General features: G+C 41.4%; 1 protein-coding gene across 6 annotated transcripts in view; it reads right to left on the reverse strand.

The window, feature by feature from the left end:
• The window catches only part of PANK1 (pantothenate kinase 1), a 35,747-nt gene extending 16,385 nt beyond the window's left edge, over window positions 1-19,362 (reverse strand). Inside the window, exons 1-3 of one of the 6 annotated variants that reach the window (XM_074544977.1) lie at window positions 19,116-19,362; window positions 15,262-15,374; window positions 2,406-2,758 (exon numbers count right to left, since the gene is read on the reverse strand). In XM_074544977.1, coding sequence (XP_074401078.1) covers window positions 2,406-2,758; window positions 15,262-15,374; window positions 19,116-19,210 — 561 coding nt within the window. In that variant the 5' untranslated portion in view covers window positions 19,211-19,362. Of the gene's footprint in view, window positions 1-2,405; window positions 2,759-9,829; window positions 9,989-10,294; window positions 10,694-15,261; window positions 15,375-19,115 lie in introns of those variants that run through there. The other 5 variants (XM_074544976.1, XM_074544978.1, XM_074544975.1 and 2 more) reach the window with 5 other exon arrangements.
• Window positions 19,363-20,533: the final 1,171 nt, after the last annotated feature.

Here is a 20,533-nt window from a genome sequence, read left to right on the forward strand (position 1 = left end):
CACTGTTTCTAAGTAGCAAATAGCATATAAGGCATTTTATAACACTGAAACCTGAAGTAGCAAGATTTAGACTTGGCACATATTCTCTACTTCTAGAGGTGAATTAGTGGTCAAATACTTGAAACAGGTATTTCATAACTTTGACAGAGCAGTCCTGAAGCTGTTGTCCAGTGTCAATTTATACACAGCAGAACACACTGATAGCCAGCTGCTGTTACCATGGCTAATGAAGTGTGACAATTTAAGTGCCAGTACCCAGAACATGCTGCCCTTTGAGAGAGATTAAGCAAGCAAACCTCCATGTAATGGATAATATTCTGCTTCTGTAATTCTCCAAGGATATTACAGTTTGAGCCAAGAAACACTTGCTGTAAAGGAAGCTGGAATAGGAACTGGATAGCTGGAAGAGGTGTCCAAAGCACTCACTTTAGTCTAAGTGTATTTCACTGATAGCTTTATGCCAGACTCCCCAGCCAGCCTTTATAGGGTTTGTCTTAAACTACCTACAAATGTTGTAGCACACAGGATGTTAACAACACTGCAGAGGTGTGGAATTTCATGCCTAAGTCAACCAGTTATTTGCTATGTGGCCTCGTATTTGTGTTCAATAGTTGGCAAAACAGCCCCAGCTCCTCCAGCCATGGCTTCCCCTGCTCTATTGACTATATTGCAGCTGAGATGAGACTGATCCCTCACTGTGGATTGCATATTTACAGCCTGTAAGGCCAAAGCTACAGAGAGAAATGTTCAGCTCTGTGAGCCATCAGGTAACTTCCAGTTCAGTTCCACAACTGTGGGAGCAAGGAACATGAACTTCCTTACTAAGCAACTGTAGCTGTTATTACATGATGCAGGAAGAATGAATTTGGAGAGACTGACCATTCCAAGGAGATAGTCAGCCTCTTCAAAAAGTCCTCAAGTGACCTCCCATTGTCACTAAAGAATGTGGCCTGAACCATTCCCAGGACATAAGATACTCAAACACACCGCAACTGAGGCCACACTGACTAGAACTAAGACTCACCTCCTACTGTGGTGCCAACATCCCTAAACAACACATGGCACGTTTTTGAGGACTTAATCATCAGTGGGCTCTGACTTGTAAGGGACTTGCAGTCAGCCTAAACAACAAGAAATCCTGCACTAGTAGTGGACTACTACACCAATTCAGAAACTTGATAATCCTTCTTTGGACATGGAAACAGTCTAATATTCACTGAAAGTGACTGCAAAACAGCCTAACAGTTGGAATTCATGTTGAGCTCTTACAGCATTCTTTATCCAACTTAGAATCCCGGTCATATGGTATGTGAGGATATTGATGATAAGGTATTTACAGAGAAAAACCCCTCTTGTACAGCAGGGACAAAGCCTGGGAGGTAAATATGAAGCACACAGAGCCAAGGACTGCAGTAAAGAGCAGCTGGTGATTCAGTATGAGAGCTCCTTGGATGGAAGCAGAGACAGAAAAGCAGCTGTCACCTGCCATACCCAGTGGCCATCCCTCTCCCTCAAGATCAGGTCAAAAGTTAGGGACACAAGTGCCAGACCCACCAGTCAAGTAAATCATTCACATTAGTCTTGGTGATTCTGTTCTGGGACAATCAGATTAGCCACTTTTTCACAGAAAATAAATGAAGATACGTCCCAATACAGACAGATGCACAACAGACAACTGCCTGAATGCTTTTTCTCTTCAACATGGTTTGTACAACAGTTCTTTGATCTTCTGCACCACAACCAATTTTGGAAGAGTACACTAGTGCAAAACTTCATTTACATCAGCTTCTGGAGTTCCCTGCAAAGGCTATTTTAAAATCTTTGGGGATCTGAGACCTACTCATCTCATGAATTGCCTTTCTTTAAATGGCATACTCACAGAATTGAAATCAAAACCTTGCTGGTATTATTATGCTCCCACGCACTGTCTCTCCCCCATGCTCCAAGAGTCTTCCAGACTCTTGACTTCAGTCTGTTTGAAGGTTAATACAAAGGGAAGGGAACCAGAATGAAATCTCCAGCCTGTATGGCTTCATATCTGGTTTCCAATAGATAACCAGTTTACAAGTACCTGTAGTGTCAGGCTTCTAGGTTGTCATAACATACCCTCAGTTGATTATGAAGCATCTAATCATCACAGCCATAGTCTAAAAAAACTCCTTCTTTACTAAAAACATCCTGCACAGCAACACTTCAGTAGAACAGCCAGCAAGTAGAATACCCTTCCCTCCCCACTCCATGTTCTCAGCAATGTCACCAATTTACAAATGTGAATTGATTCTGTTGCTCCTAATCAGTTAGGATGGACTAAAAAAAAAGTTATCTTCCCAGCAAGTTTTAACAGATGGGCTCTCAATGTTTTTCCAAAGTACCTCCCACTGAATCCATGTGAACTGCTCACCTACCGTTCTAAAGTCTTCCTCAAACTTGTAAGCGCCACCTCCCGTGGCACAGAGCGTAGTGTGCAAACTGGAGAAGTTCTTTTCACTGCCCATCTGTATGAACCTGTGCATGGCACAGCTGGGGAAGCGGATGAAGTGCAGGTTTCCTTTGCGTCCACACATAGTCAAATTTTTCAGTTCCAGGTGCACATCACGAATGCCAGTTTTACCATAAGCTGTGTTGGAGGTCAAGTATTTCCTAATGCTTTTCAGGTTTTCCACCTCCTCCTGCTCCTCCTCGGCAGTAATGTCTTTAGGTTCAAAGTAGACCAGTTTAACCAATGTTCCACCGATATCCATTCCAAACCATGGGAATGCTAAGAACAAGGGGTTAGGGAGGAAAAAAGAGAACATCACTAAAAATAGACAGGATAGACAAATCACTTAAATCATTTGCTGAATGACAATTCAGTGCAGTCACAGTAGAAGTATCTATTCCTGAGAACTGGGAGTCATGCCCAATTCACATGCTTTAAACACATCTCTAGGTTAAGCCTTCATAAAGCCTCAGTTAGGAAAAAGAATAAGGAAAACCTCAAAATACTCTTGTCTGAAGAAGCAGGCTTTCATAAAATGAAAACATTTTTCCCAGGAAATCATTTTACTCTTCAGTCACCACCTCTTGATAGAGCACATTTACTGCATTTCACCCAATGGGTAAGAAATGAAATGAAATTGTATTTCACCCAATTGGCTCCAATTCTGCTAAGAATTAAGGAGATGAGGAGGAAGAAGAATCAACAAAACAAACAGGAGAAGGAGATTTCTCAAGTCATATTCCCACTGTGTAACATCTACAATTGCCTTTCCAAGCTCAGTCAGAATTTCCACTGTCACAAGGCTGTGTCTGGAGAGGAGCAATACAGAGCTCCCATTATGCTGGAGGCCTCCAGACCCCAACCCACCAGAACCAGCAGCTCTGTTGGACTGCAACACTTGCATATAGCAGCCAAAAGTGAGCTGGCTTATGTTCAGTGTTTACCACTGACAGACCTGTCCTTTCAGTGCAGACTTCCTTTGCTGGTATATGTGTTAGTCTATCCCATAATTATAGAAGAAATGCCACTATTTGCTTCTCAGCTTGCCACAGCTGGCCTCGGTCCTCCAAAGTCTTCATTTTGTTAATAGCAGAAGAAAATGACTATAGAGAACAGCCAGCAGAAGACAGTACCTGAATCAAGCTGGTCTACCTGTTCCACTTATATATGCATACATTCTAAATAGTAAGCCAGGTAACTTTATGAAACAATAAGAATTGAGAATACAAAATCTATGCACAGGCACTGCAGATGAAGGGAGCTAGCAATGTTTCTTAGAAAAATTAAATTAAAAGTACTGAGTATATGATTAACATCTAAGACACACTTCTAAAATAGCAGTCACACAGTCACCTTCCTGCTTCTCAGGGAGAACCAGGCGGACTTGCTAGAAAAATGATTCTACCAACTAGGGCATCCCAAGTTAGTGTTGTTACAAACTTGAAACCATAAATATCATAAGCATAGCTAATTTTTCTGCCAGTGAACCTAAAATTAAACAACTTGGGACAAATACTTTAATAAGCATAGGAACTACTTCTCACACTGTCCTTACTCATGTGATCACAGATCACAATTAAGTTACTCATCTTCAGGCTGAAAGAGGCTTAGTCTTTTTTTCTTACCCTAAGTGTCTCAGCATCAGCTGGCTGAATAATTTGAAAGTCTAAATTCTCCAATTTTTAATATGCTCTCCCTGCCCAAACCAATCCTTAAATGTCAGACGTTTAGAACAGTTATTTCACTTCATTGCTGTATGCCAAGAAATTGAATCATCAGTTTCTCCTCCCAGTTCCCCATGGACAAGGCAGGCATAATGCATAAACTCCAATGATGTAGCTGTTATCTGTTGTAAGGTCTAATTTTTTCCCATGCTATGCAATCTGCACAAAGACAGTGAAATTAAGTCTAATTTGAGGTTTATCATGCTATGCAGGTACAGGAGAGTTCCCTGAAATGGGAAGAATTCAAAACAAGTGTGTTTAAAACAGGCTTTATTTTAAGAAGAAAAAATATATTATGGACTAACCTGCAACTCAAACACTTGGGAAAGTACAAGGTAAATATTTATGTGAAAGCTGTCTCATCCACACTGTGCAACATTGCAATGCAGTGGAGCTCAGGCTGCAATCCCATTAGTGATTTACACAAATCTTTAATAAAGCTACTGAGAACTTTAATTACCTGTCCCACTGGAACAGTAAGTCTCCTCCTCAGATGTACCTGAACTATGCAAGCAGGAAGTTTCATTTTAAAAGCAGCACGGTTGGACTACGCAATACAGAACCAGCCTGTAGCTAAGTATAAGCCATTTTCCACTATTTTGCACTAAGGGCATAAAACCTGCTCCACTCTACCTGCACCAACATTTGTTTGAAAGCCATAGTGCAGATTTCATCTTTAAAAGAGGCAAGAAGTGTTCCATCCTCCTATCAAACACAAGCCCAGCAACAGAAGTGTTAAAGTAAGCACTAACAGCTGAGAGTTATTCATAAATGACTGCCAAGACATTTCACTTTTCATCTAAACATTTTAAAGAGTTATAACCAAGTAATTCACAAAGAATAAGTACTGTAGAAAACAGCTATGAAGTTTCTTCAACTCGGCATAATTCTTGGGATAGCTACACATAATGCTCGCATTTATAAAGCGAACAGAAATACCAGGACACTTTTTTTTTAGTTGATTCTCTCTGTGAATCTAAGTTCCTTTCATTTTGTTGGGAGCCAAATGGACTGCTGCAGAAAGAAAGGAACTTTGCTTTTAGAACACCAGCAGTTTTCTTCAGCACAAATAAAGAGCCCAAGATCAGACAACAAAACCAGATATTTCAGTTATGCAGAAAAACAGCTTGGTTTTCTTCTCAACTTCTAATACCAGTTCTCTGTTGGAATTACTTGCAAAAATTCAACAACCATCTTGACTGGTTGACCAATCAGAAATTAAAGTCTCAAAAAGTTTCTAACAAGTCACACTGAAATTCATATAACTTTTGCACAACTGGAGTGAGAGTAGAAACACCTCAGTATTCCAGTGATTATTTTAAAATGTATCCATTGTATCTCTTGCTACTATCAGTATGTTCCAAATCAAAATGCACCACTGACCCACCATCAGTTCTTCTCCATATCTATATGAAATTCATATCTCAATAGGTACCTATACACTTCATCCTTCCTGGAGCCACTGAGTGTGGTGCTAATGGAAATGTGCACACAGACTGCAGCTGCTCCTGGGGTTTGCTGCCTCTGGGAATACAGAGTAAGAGGATTCAGAGGCCACCGAAATTAACAGAGCCTGCCCAGAACTACAACCAGGGGCTGTGAAAGAAAAGTGTTTGTGTAGGTAAGTTTTCCATAGACTTGAGGGAAAATCGGCAGAAAATTGTGGAGGTTGGGGGGTTTTTTCATTTGCTTTGTTTGTTTTTGGTTTTTTTTTGGTTTGTTTTTTTTTGCTTGGTATGTTTGGGGTTTTTTTGTTTGTTTGTGGGGTTTTTTGGTGGTTTTTGTTGGGGTTTCTTTGGGGGGAGGGGTGGAGGGAACAGTGTTTGAGGTTTTCTGTTGATTTGTTTTAAACTGGAAGTCCAGCATTTCATTGATGACCTGAATAAGTGTCCCTGAATTATGAAAAGACAGGAAAGCAAGGAGGGGAAAGTAAAATCCATCCCACCCACACCTCAGGCAGTTAGTCAAAACTGTGCCATTTACTATGAGGAGTAAAGACACCAGATATGTTGTAGAAATGCTCTCACAATGCAAAAAAATGCACTTCTAAATTAAAATTGTCTGATAAAGCCAGTGAGCTGATTTCTCTCTTTTCAGTAGGTATGCAACATACCCATTGCATCAGTTGAATCTATAACTGTGGCAAAACTAGAACTATTCTACTGCATTGCTACACAGCAGTAAGTCAAAAATAACACTGTAAAATCTAGTTTTAAGTCCCACAGAACCAATACAGAAAGCATCAAGATGCATCACATATTGTTAAACGTCTAGCATAAATCAAAGACTCTACTTATATATTTAAAAAAATTAATTCTCTTTATGTTAATAAACTGTGCCAACTACTTAGCGGTTTGTTATCGTGAGATAAAAATCTGTACTAGTCCAAAATTTAGCTGCAGAAGCATGTGACAATGCAAACAGAAGGTATCTACAGCATTGCATAAGTAGGTAATCTGATGCACACCAACAGCTGTGTATCTGGGGCAAAGGTTCACTCATGAGAAATTCCATGATACATTTTACCTAGTTTCTGCATTAGCTCTGCAGTATCAGGCCATTCCTACAAGGCATTACTATATTCAGATTTCAACACCTTGTATTTTTAAAAGTCTTATGCTTAACACACAATATAATGAGGGCATGTGGAAAGTAAATATGAAATCACAACATTCTCCTCACAGACAAGAGTCAGGAGCAGCAAGAATGAGGGGGAACTCGTGGGTCATCAAGTAACGTTTACCCCCATTACAGAAGATAACCAAGAGTAATCCTTTTCACACATTTAACCAACCACCACATAAGGTCAGTTGAATCTTTCTGCTCCTCAACATTCAGAGAGAGATTGTGCTTGAATCCTGCTGGTTAGAACATTCTTCTACCTGAGCCCCAGATTTATTCATGACCAGTTTGCAGCAGTTCCTTCTTTTGCCAAAACTGTTTCAACTTATACATCTCCCTTACAATACCTGTATTTCCTCAAAGACAGACACAGTATTTCAATTTTTTAATCAATAATTTGAATGGCAGTATCAATACTCTGAGATCTTAGTCATAAGTATCTCAGATGAAATATCTTAGCAGCAGTTTCAGCTGCTTTTCTTTCTGAACACACATATGTTGAAATCCTATTACTTCATTTACATTTCATTTGCATTGTTTGACACTTTGATGATCTAGGAAGTTCCTGTGCTAATTTGGTCCAGAAGAGGTGAGAGCCAAAAACAGTAACAGGTGAAAAAAATCAAAACAACACACATGACATGACATAGTATTCTTACAGCTTCTGAAAGCTGATTTTTATTAAAAAAATAAAGCTATAATAGCTTACACAAATTTTTCAATTACTTCTTCCTGTTTTACACAGCTATAAAAAATAAAATGGAAGCATCTTTTCTTCTTTGAATGAAACTAGGATATGTAGCTCAAAAATGTATTATATCTGCTTACTAATTAAAGTTTCCTCAAACCTTAAAAAGCTAGAGCTGAATCATGCACACATCTCAGGTGAAGCCTTCCAGTTCATCTTCAGTAGCAGGAGCATATTGAATGTCTTCCTCCTCACCAGAAGAACAAACAGACAAAACCCAAAAGTTACAACAACCCCACAAAGAGCTCAAACCCAAAAGCAGAGAGCTTTTTGTTAAAAAGGTGTGACCATCCACACAAATGGTTTATACTACCACAAACTGGTTTGAAAAAGAAAACTGACACAAGCCTAATATCCCTGACAACCCATCTAGTTAAATGAAGGAAAAAAGAAAGCCAAGGCAGGATTCCCAGCAGAAGCTGCACCAGGAGTCCTCTCTCACTGCCGGCTTATCAGCAAAGCACACTGGAATCATGGGGAATCTTCCCTTCCGAGAGGAGAAAAAGACTGTGAACATAGAATTCTACCTCACTTTGTCAGAAAGTAAAAACCATTAATGAAATAAGGGTTTAAAGGAATAACTACTGCAGAAAGATAGGTTTCATTTGTTAAAATATTGGGAAATGCCAATCATCTCATTAACTTCACCACCACACAAAGCAAACCCTGCAATCAATACTGTTCTCACATGCCATGTGGCAACTGCACTTCATTTTGCAATCTGTCCTTAAGAAAAGAACAAACATCTGTAAAGGTCAGGATTAAAAGCACCAAACAAACCAGTAAAAATGGTACTGTGTAGTACTCACTAGAGGAGGATGCAGTGGAAAGGCATGCAGGACCAGGACAATTTGAATAATAATGTAATGAATTTTTTAAGATGGTGACGATGTGCTATCATTATTGCCTGTATGACTAATTTTAAATTTCAAACCTTTTCTTGTACAAAATAAACCATACATATGAAAAAGCTTATCAGCAAGCATTCATGTATTTTACTCAGCAAATAAATTGCCCTCAAAATAGTTCTACAAAGCACTTCCATCAGCTGCTGTTCTCATTAAAGCCTCATTTCACTAAAACTCCACACCTAAAGATTCAGTTGTCATACATATTGGGCAATATAGTCAGTCACCTATGCTTTTTACTTTGATGAGATCTTTTTTCCCTCAAGATGGAATGGAAATTCCAAAGCCCTCATTCTTTCTTAGTCAAGTGATTACATGAATCCCTAAAAGCTTTACTCTTTGCTTCAAAATAGTTTTTACTATTATGGAGAGTTTGATATGCAAGTGCTGACTCTCCTTAGTTACGCCAATCAAAATGTAAGCCAGTCCAAGTTCTGCAGGTTTTGTTCATGAAGAGAACATGAAGCAGGACAAAGACTACAAAAACAGTTTGTGACAGAGAATGACTTGGTCATTGATAAGTTAAATTTGATAAGAGGACTACATTAACTATCAACAGGTATTGCAACAAGCTATCTTTTGTACTATCAACAAGCACTACACAATTAATCAATCAGAGAACATTCTAAGGGAAAGCGGCATGAGTAGCTCACCAAAAGCATTGTAAAAGTCAGAAAAGGCACTGGCTAATACGCAGTTCTGTGAAAGGTGCAGCTTTTTAAGGCTGTTTCTGAATATTTTGTTCTGCTTAACCAGAAAAGTTTTTTTTTTTAATACTCACTTCAAAACAAAGGAAAAATCCAAAGCCCAGAGTAGCTGAATGGACGCTACTTCCTACTGAGTAGAAACATCTTTAAGTTTTGGCAGCAGGCAGCTGTGATCCTGACTATCCCTATTATCCTTTTGGAACATGCTGAACTTGCAACAAAGAACCAAACATTTGTGGGTTTATGTGAAGGGCTAGCAAAGTGAGAGTGAAAAGAAACTTGTTCCCTTAGATTGTTTTACTTGCGGGGTTTACCATGGAATTATTCAATACCTCCAAGTAAGCGAGACTACTAATCAATAAACCATAGAGAATTAAGGAAATACAAAATTAACAAATAGGACGTTAGAGTCTCAGCCTTGAAACCAAACCTGAAATAGACAAGCAGTTCACGAACACTTCCTAAATGAGAAGCACATTACAAATTTCAACTGTTTACAAACATTTTTCCCCGCCAGTCAGAATAACTTGAGCCGGGTTCCCAGATTCACTTTTTCCTTCATTCTAACAGCGTTCGGGAAAGGAGCACACACCAAGCCCGCAGAGCGTTCCCCCGCTCCCGAGCGCCCCGGCGTTACTCACAGTGTTTCTTGGGCACTATGAGCTTCATGCGTGCGGCGGGAGGCGGCGAGCGGGGCAGGACCCTGGCACCGCCCGACGCGCTGCTCGGCACGGAGCGGCTGCTCGGTGAGGAGCGGCCGCCGCCGCCCGCCCGCGTTTGTGCCGGGCCGCCGCTCCCCGCCCGCCGCCGCCCCATTGGCGCAGGGCGGGCCCGGCCCACGCGAGAGCGGGGCCGTGCCCGGGCGGCGCCGCCGCATTGGCCGGCACGGGGCCCTCGCTCCGCCCGCCCGGCAGCCGGCGCTGGGGGGCGGAACGCCCGCGGCGCGGAGCCGGGCGGCCGTCAGCCCCGGCCGGGCGGCGCTCCGCAGCGAGGGAGGCGGCGCGGGACCGGCGACCGCCTGACACCGGGCCGGGCTGCGGCAGCGCCGCGCGGCGGGGGCCGGGCCGCCGCCGCTCCCCGGAGCCGCCGCGGTCATCATCACTTACGTGGCCTGTGCCGTCGGCCCGAATCCACCCTCCGGCGCAGCCTGCATTTCTTGGCCGGGGAGCCGTGGCTGAGCGGCGGCAGCTCCGGGCGCAGCAGCAGCGGGTGCGGCGGCTCCCCGCAGCCGCCGTTGCTGAGCGGCGGGCCCGAGGGGTGGAAGCCGTTCTGCAGCAGCCCGCCGAGCAGCGAGCAGGAGGCGGCGGCGGGCGGCGGCGGCCCCGCCGAGGCGGCGGGCTGGGCGCGGAGCTGCTCGCCCATGGCGGCAGCTTCTCCCCTTTGTCTCCCGGCTCAGGTCGGGCTGGGCGCGGCGAAGCCTCGGCTCATGCCGGCGCCCGCAGCTCCGAGCGCTGGGATGCGGCGCCCGCCCCCCCGCACGGCGCAGGCGTCCTGCCCGCAGCGCGCTGCAGAGGGGCGGCCGCCGCCCTCGCCGGGGACGCGGCGACCCCCCCCGCCCGGGCAACGTGCGCGCTCCCGGCGCCGCGCCCCGCACCTGCGGGCTCCGCCGGCGGCCCCGGGAGCGCGCCCGAGCGGGCGGCGGGGCACGGGCACCGCCAGCTGCCCCCGGGGCCGCTGCGGCGCGCCCCGCTCCCGCGGCCTCGCTCCCGCGACCCCGCTCGCTGGTGCACGCCGAGCAGGCTGCCCCCGGCACCGGCTGCCGGGTCAGTTTGGCCTCGGCGTACCATGGCGCACACTCAGTGACTCAGGTATCTGTGTCTGGGAGGCCTCGGTGCGTGCGCTCCCAGGTACGCCTTGCACCTCACACAAAGTTGCTTATGCATCGGTAGGAACGTTCGGGTTTTTGTCTACGAACGCTCAACTTTTCGTCCACATTGTCACGTGTCACTCACCAGCTTAGAGGGACTAGTGTGACCTTGAATGTGTTTGACCTCCTGCTTTTTTAGTATCTTGGCTTTCCCTACACAGCACTGATAATCTTGTGACTGTGATTTATTCTCTGACCGCTGAGATATCCAAGTGCAAAAATGCATTTTCTAAATGGAATATATGAACTATCTCGTTGGAATGGAAACTGGGTGAGCTGTGCTCTAGTGTCATGTGTAGGCTTGAAAAGAAACACTAATTGAATTTTGCTCTGCACGTGAAGGTCATTTCTTTATACAAACTGCCAGTCACCATATGCATAGTTGTCCTTAAAGCAAAAACACGTTTCATAGTGACTCCTTGTTACACCTAGAATTAGTACAGGATATGGGGCCTCCATGGTAAAACACATACCAAGAATTCAGAACTATTATAACTGCCTCTAGGAGCACTGCATTAAGAAACTGCTTCATGAGAGGTAATCTGTCATTCTCTCCACTTCTTTGCTGGGACCAGAACATTTTATTTAGGTAACTGGAAGCAAGCAACAGAAAAACATGCACACCAAGTTGGGAAAATGAAGAAAGAGTGTTTGAGAACAAAGTAAAATTTTCTTCCTAAAAACCCACAAGTAATATTCTGAAGACTATTTAAATACTTTGGGTTTTCTTAATATTCTTATGCATAAGCACTGGTAATTACCAGCCCAAAAGTGATTGTCCTGAAGAGGGTAAGAAGGAAGACAGGCTACATATATTTACTGCTACAAGGGGGCTTAGTGCTTCCAAAACTGTGGAATTCCTTGACAAATCCCTAACTTACCTGATTATGTTTAAACTACAAAGCAGAAGGCTGCTGCCTGGACTGGCTTCGTGCCATTTGACAGCAGATCTAGGCAGCTGGCTGGGTACACTTTATGGAATTGTCAAGTCTAACCTCTTAGGGCATGAGGAATCCTTGCTGCTACTGTCCCCAGCTGGTAACAGTTGTCCCTTCTCACAGAAACTGACTGCATATACAGCCAGCCCCATATGGAACAGGAGATCGAACCTGTTGATTGTCTCTGCATTTGCTGGGAGCAGACACACCAGCAGTTACTGTATCTCAGCTGAAAGGTGGCAACTTTTTACCTTACTCCAACAAAAGCAAGAGCACCTTCAATTGCACACGTAAATTTCCTTCTGCTAGCAGGATAGTCTTTCCATTGACTCACTGGAATACTGTATTCAAGTACTGTGTCCAGTTTTAGGGTTTTAAAAAACTTTTGGAATAAAAAACAGAATGAAATGAAAACATCAAGTTTCTGTGAAACATCGAGAGTCTGTGAAATGAAAGATTTGAAGGGCATACATTCTGGAACAGGTAGCAGCAAAGGAAATCATCACAGTTGTTGAGAAATAAGAAAATTCGGAAGTCCAACTGCAGGAAGGGAAATTTACTTTCCACTGGAGGCAGACATTTCCTTGCCTGAACTTAGACAAGGATCAGACAGAACCAGAAGACTTGACTGTTCATTGCTGGTTTTAGGAGAAACTAAATATTTGTGGACAAATGGTTTATGTAGAACTGATCCAGACTTGAAGCAAGGAGAAGGCACCTTTCTGAAGTTCCTTCCAATACTTTATTTCCAACTAAGTATTTCCCTAACATTTGCCGTTAATTTTGCACAATTATGCCACAGACAGAAGTGGACTGGAACGTATAAAATCTGTCAATAAAGTCATGGCATGTATTACAAGTGAAATTTCTAAAACCTTGCAACTAAAGTAAATTTTTCCTCTTCCTTTTACCCTAGCTTTCTAAACAAACCCTGTTTGCCAGTTCAGTTTTCAGTTAAACTTGTAAGACAATCTAAATAGAATCTAGGTGCAATATTGACAAACAAAGTCAAGGATGACTTCAGTTCTTGCACAATTAACATTTACTCCACATTTCAGTCTTTCTTCTTCAACTGAAGCAGGTGGAAGGTCCTAGTTTATATTTTAAAATATTTTCTATATATCTCACTGTAAGTCAGCAATCTGGTAGGAAAAGGACTACAAACACATTGTATGCTGAACAATCCAAGATACAAATGACCTTAGATCACTGAACAAGTCTGCTATACTGACTCACTGCATATTATACATTTGCACAGCGAACACTTCATGGAATATTCCATACCTGCCTGTGCTTTGGACACTCAGCTTTCTCTCACCTCTTTTTATTTGTTTATAAACACAGAGGGCAAGTGTGTAATTCTCTAACTCTGTCAGTTTCAGCAAACTACTGAATCCCTTCCAGTTAGGATACTGTGTGCTGTGCTCCAGGTGTGACAGTTTCAAAACCAATGGAACTGGAAAAAACAAACAAACAAACAAACAAACAAAACACACCACACCACCCTTTCAGGCATATTATCATCAGGTAACCTGGCTTCAAATTTTTTAGGAACCTCTGGGGGTTATATCTCCCTCCTTCACTCCATGTGACTCCTATATCTGGGGCCTAAGGCTAAGCTAAAATAAGTATCAAACAGGTGCAGTCCACATGTAAATCTGTTATCCAAAAAAAACAACAAAAAAATCTTACAGAGCTCCAGTGGTGTTATTCTAATTATAAGCTAACCAGCTATAAAGGTTTGGCTATATTTTGGAGAGAAGTGGTAATGAGACACATGAACATAGCTTCTCAAACTACACAGACTGTTTTATGCAATGCAAAGAATGTAAGGAAAGATACTTCTGCTATAGCTGTCTGAGGATTTATGTTCAAGCTGTTGCTGGCACTCTGCCATTCCTGTTTATATTTCTATTCAAATTATTTCCATGTTTATCCTGTTTCTATACTGCAGGCCAGTTATACTAATTCTTACTCAATTTTTCCTCTTTGAAATAAGCAAATGCAGTAAAGCAGAATAAATTAACTATTGAGAATATTCCTCACAAAAAAAAGATACTGTTGATTTGTTTTAGGTATATTCACATATTGTCCATATCAAATAGAAAGTGCCAAGTCTGAGAGTCTGGTATTTCTTCTCAATTTCTCTTCAGAACTGGAAAACACCCATACTGTTTTGGTGTATGCAGGACCTTTGGTAGACACATGTTTTTTCCAATTTCTTTTTCTCATAAATTGCAGGGCCAGAAGACCAATGATCAAACATAACTACGTAATGAAAAGTGATAGATGTGTAAATCAAATGGGACAGAACAGCTCTAAAACTGTGTAAAATTCTTATCTGGAAAGTGCAATGTCAGAGTATTTAAAATGAACATAAGGACCTCTGGAATTATTGGTGTGACTCAGAAAAGCTAAGGAAGTCTTCTTATCACAACAGCTAGCTCACATGAGAATTCTGCTTCCCCAAACACTAGTGCATCTGAGAGGGGAAACTGCAGATGACAGAGGAAATGAATAGCATAAATTTAGTCCTATGCCTAAATCTTTGTCAGATTGAGGCCAAGAAAGATGCTATTGAGACGATCAGTTCCTTCCCTTTTCACCCACCTATTAGTACAGGCTTCTTTCAATTATGCCTTCTGTGGCACTTAAAGAAAACCTGTTGGTGTCATGAAGAAAAGCCCTAGACAGAGGGGAAGCTCATCTCCCCCTCACTTTCATCAGGGGAGAGAAACATGGAAAAAGGCTCCCTGCCTAAGCTGGAATGTTGCTTTGGCAGCCTGAACAGCCCTGAGGAGTAATGTTCTTTCTCTTTGTTGATGACAAATAGGGCATAGGTAGATCTCCTAGCCCAAGTGCCAAGCTCAGTGGCCAGGCAAGGCAGCATGGATGCTACCTGGAATGTTGTCTGGACTAGGACATAGAATTGTTTGGGGTGGAAGGGACCTTAAGTACCATTTAGCTCCAAACCCCTGCCATGTAGAGGGATTCCACCCACCAGATCAGGTTGCTCAGGGCCCCATCCAATCTGGCTTGAACGCTCCCACGAATGGGGCACCCATAACTTGTTTGGACAACCTTTTCCAGTGCCCCACTATCCTCTGAGTAGAGAATTTCTTCCTAACAACATCTAATGTAACTCTCTCCTCTGTCCCCCCTTTTCCAATCACTGTGTGCCTGTGTAATAGATGACTTACACATCTATTAAACAAGCCAAACTAGGGAATAAGGGTCAGAAGGGGACATAGGTGTAGGCTGGTCTTACCATCTTGCCCATCCCTGCAGCCAGACTTTGCAGCAGTCCAAGTGGTTTCTACAGTTTTCCTCTGGCAGTTCTGAGATGAGGTTAGGGATTGTGGTTGCTGTCTTTCATCCCAGCTGAAAAAAAGCATGCTGCAGTCACAAAGCAGTGATAACCTTCTCTCTAAAGCCCTCCCTGCCAATACCTCTGTTTCTATGTCCAACTGGACAATTATAACTTAGTTCACACTTACCCTCTCCAACTTTAACTGATCCCTGGCAGTTAAAGAGCTGTTGGTGCTGTTCTTTTACAGGAAACAGAAAATGTAAGTCCCTTAGTTCAGACATTTCAAATAAAATCCCCCACATAAGCAGCATTTAGGGTCCTTGGTTGCTTCTTACTAGCACCAGACAGTGAAGATAAAGCAGCTGTTGGAGGTGAATAATCTTTTTTTTTTTCCATGCCACAGTTTCTATTCTGCACAGAACTTTTTAAAAAAGAAAACGAACAGGTAATGGATCCACACTCTTAGTATGTAAAATGCTAAGAAACTCACTTCCAGTGCACTCTCCTTTGCCCCATAAAGTCTACCTTGTACACAAGAATTTGGCTCAGTGTACTGCTGCTTATCTTAAACTATCAAACTTAAATATACAAAATGTGATTGGAAAACATGAAAGTACACAACCCACTGATTGAGAAATAATGTTCATCATCATAAAAAAATAAATTATTGCAACAAGTGGCAGAGCACTTAGTAGAGAAACCAATGGCCTTTGCTCTTGATTGCTCCCCCACAGATAATTACCCTCATGTATGTATACATACTGGTTTTGTTCAGCTCAATGACTTCACTTTCTTTTCAACTCAGCATTTTCATGTGGTCCTTCACAATGCAACCAGGAGGTAACTGATAGTTTCAAAACAAGCACTTTGAAAGAATGAATGGCTGTCAAGTACAAAAGACTGCCTCATCCTTATTCAGCACTGCCACATCTAAAGAAGAAGAGAAACTGGTTCTCCTATCAACAGTCAGCTGCACAAGGGACTTTACTTGCATTGGTCTCTACTCCCAAAGTTTAAATGCTGAAAATCCATGAAATTTCCATGGATATGAATGAAAATGAATCAGGTAACAACACGGAATCTGACTTCCTATGCCTGTGTTTGGAAGAGACAAAAAAGGCATCTCTTTAAACTATTCTAGCTGCACACACATACCTCCAATGCAGACAAAACTGGCTTACTCCTCTAACTCAGGAGGGAACACACAGTGTCCATCAGAGCCCAGAAAGGACACAGAGGTTTAATTTTCCTTCTTCTAAACTAGCCCAGGGATGGGAATTAGTGTAAAATGGAAACACACCACACCATCAGTATTTCTCCAGTAGCAAGGAAGCATTATGTCTGAAAGAACATTTAAGCACAGGGTTTAAGTCCAAATACCACAACTCACCTGGAGCTAAAAATTGAGTAGAATATGTGCTTTCAGACAGATAAACCAAAGATCTGTTTAGGCTAAAAAAAACATTTAGTATGTCCTTGTGAGTATAAGACAATAATACACAAAATGCTATTATTTTTTAAAAGACCTTTGTAATCTGTGTTTACAAAGAATAAGTCTTGTGTAGGAAGGAGCTATGCTACAAATGACAAATTCGTCCTTAAATGCACCAACTACCTGGTAACAAAAAAGGGAAAGAACCTTATGCTAGCATTGAATAGGTCTGCTATAGTTACATCTTCTGAATATTTCTGGAACTACTGACTTGACCTTAAAGTAAGTATGTTCTGTGCTGTGCATTTTATTATGTTTAAGAAGCCAGTTTAGAGCTTTCAGGCTTTCACAAGGTCAATACAAACTACGTATACACTAAAAAAAATTACACTGTAATTATAGAACTTATGTTTTTTCCATTAGATATATTGTGAAAAAAACCCCTACCATTCAAAGCAACTTCAGGGTCTCTCCTGCATATTTGCAATTTGTATTTCACTGCAGGGATCTTAGTGTCACCAAAATATTTGTTTTCTTGTAATAAAACATATCTAATACAAACAAATGCTTGGTCTAATGGGAATTTAAGACTCAAAGGTACCATATGGGTGAGCAAAACAAGTTCTTTGGATCAATTATTAACATGGAAATGTCTAAGAAACATATGCCAAGTACCATGGAGCACAAAAGATTTTTTATCTTGTAACATACAGCATAATACCCAGGGACGTTACTTTCACACTCACTCACATTTAAAGCTCTGATTATACACATTTATTGTTCTTTTCAACCCAAAAGAGTAAATCAGACTCCTTGATCTCATGAACACTGCTAACCAAATTTATTGCATTTATCCTTCATTTTGACATGATGTCAGAAAAAGCTCATTTGGTGCCAGTGATCTCACACATGGAATGAGAAAACAAAAGCCTTGTGTATCTCCTGTAAGACAGGAGACAAAGATACTTTTTCTTCAGTTTACTAAACCTTTGTATATGCACTGAAAACAGAACTGATACAGCAAAGACATCTATCTTTCATCCTTGTTTCCTGACTGCTCTGAAAGTAGTAAGCACCAACTGATTTGCTTTCTCTTCATTTATAAAATTTAATTAATATATCAGAGGGGACATGTATCATATCTTCATTTCATTTCCTCTAAGAAGGAAAGGGGGAACCAAATCAAAAACCAAAACCAATCAAACAAAAATCAACCAAACAAAAACCCAAAACACACACACACACACAAAAAAAAAAAGATTGAGAACAAGCAGACCAAGCAGATCAGGAAGGAAGGTATACATACCACAACAGAAAAAGGTATAAGAAAAATACTGATGCAGTGGTTATGAGGCATCAGTGGTCATGGACTGCACATAACATAATGCCCACAAATATGACATTAGTCTTCATCCACAGGCACAACTGCAACCTGATACAAGCTGAAATCAATATGTGTGACCTAAAATCCTAAACAAAAAATAAAGTTGTCTGATTTATGACCTCCTAATCATCAACAATTTTCAGACCTTAAATACTTCCAGAACATTTACTGACATACATAGACAAAGTCATTTTTAGAACAGATTCATTCCCATATTTTAAAGCAAATGCAAAAAGCACCAGTGATGGACTCATCATGACTACTTTTCATAGGAACAGCAAAGACAAACAATTAATGAAAACACTAAGAAAAAAACACTTATCTTTCCCTTATCTGCAGAGAGAAATCAGGCTGGAACCCTAATTTCAGTGAACTAGAAAGTCTGTGATTAAAACAAAAATCCCCAAAGTCACCACCCCTAATCACCAACCAAGTTTAGATTTGATTAAAAGCAGATTGACTTCAGTCACAGCATGGACTGGCTCAAGGAAAAAAGGAAGAAGACAAAACATAGTTCTGAATTTAAATAATTTTCACCTACATAGTGCTCTGTGCACACAGATCTTCAAACCCTTTACAAACTGTGAATAACTGCTCTCCTCACCTTCCAGCTAAAGAAAAAAAAAAAAAGCCATAGTGCTAAAATAAAAAGTAGCAAGAGAGCTGAGAAAGAACTTGCAGAAAGGTCTCACTTCCAAAATGAAAGCTATATTTGGATTAGTTTGACCCAAACCAGAAATTTCAATGTCCATGCCCCTCAACTGAAAAATTTAGTAGCAGAATTCCAGAGTCATTCTCAGATTTTTAACTCATTTGCCTTGGCAGGGTCAGTGCTGAAATGGAAATCTGAAAGACTTCTATTTGAAAAACATCAGAATATCTTAATTTTCTTTAAAAACAAAAAACCAGCTTCAGTTCCCCAGAAGCTGAATTCTCAGGAAAATGGGCTATTAATCTAGCAGTGCATTAGGCAGGCTGGTTAGCAGTCAAACTTACATTTCATCAGGCAGAGAACACGCTGTCTTCCATTTGGCATGGCAGTGCCCTGGAAATACACCCCCTTCATGCTGCTCATTGGAAACAGGATCCATTTAAGTTTCAATACCAAACAAACAAATCCCCTTGCTTGCAGTTTCAGCAAATTAATTCATCAGTATTAGTTTCCTTTGTTGAAGTTCCTTGAGCATATTAGAAACACACGTTTTCACTTCACTGACATTTCTTGTTCTGCTTGAAAATTCAATGAAAAGCTGCCTATTTATCTTTGCATGTACATCCACCCAAGTTATGTCATCTGGCCATTCACCAGCGTGATCAAAGTTCCAGGCACACAGGTAATTGACCCCAAAGCACGGTGTTTGAAGTCCATTTGACATGATTTGTGTTATTCTCTGCGTCAATAATTATTTCATCTGTTGTCTGCTACACTTACAACCAAACAAGAGAAAGAGAACACAATCTACTATTCAGTGCAGCTTGCTTAAGACATTCTCCTGTCTCACTACAGGAATAATTTCAGGTATTCTAAAAAATAGCCTACTCTCCTGAGAATAAGGCTGTATAGGTATCTGCAATAATTATGATTAATTTCTAATGTTACTATAAACTTAAATTCTCAATTCAAAAATCATAGTTGAGAACCATGAACTTTTCACTAGAATATACATGCCTGACTGTCCTTTTCATTGCTTCAGCTGAAAATCATTCTGAACTATTAAAACAAATTTGTTTTCTATTTTTGTTGCAGGATGAACTCCCACCATGAGGTAACATGTGACTTCTTTAGATTGTATGTACACCCAAATGAAACTGGGTTCCCAGGAAACAGTAACACTGAACTTCAATGGGAGTTAATAATACAGAGAAGAACAGAAACAAAGGGAACCCACAGTGGGGAAAGGGAAAGACAGGCAACAGACTTGCCTATTCAGAGGCCAGAAACCCCAAATTTATAGTCTGGGTTCCCTTTCCATCAGAGGCAGGCCAGTGGCATTAGTTGTGGTTTCATCAGATCAGACCTGCACTGTGCTAGTAATTTACAAACTGCAGCCAAGGAGGAGCAGGGAGGGCATGGAAAGAAAAAGAAACAAAACAGAGAGGGGATAACAGCTAAGAGTCTGGTACTATATTCATCCCAAGCAAATATGAATCTTCCCATCATCTCCAGAATCAATAATATTCATCAAACGATTTATTAAGAATCTGAAGTTAACAGTTTAATCAGAGAAATACCCCTATGATGGGGCTTTACCCATTCCTGGATGGAAAGAAATACATACCAGATTTGATTTTCCTTGTCCAAATACACTCCTGAGATTCCTGGTGTCCATGGCTGCTTCAGACACCCATAAGCTAGCTACACATCCTACCTCAAAAGGAAAAAAACATGTCAGATTGAAGAAATCTGCACACAT

This window comes from Zonotrichia albicollis, chromosome 7, assembly GCF_047830755.1.
Source record: "Zonotrichia albicollis isolate bZonAlb1 chromosome 7, bZonAlb1.hap1, whole genome shotgun sequence".
Taxonomy (NCBI): Eukaryota; Metazoa; Chordata; class Aves; order Passeriformes; family Passerellidae; genus Zonotrichia; species Zonotrichia albicollis.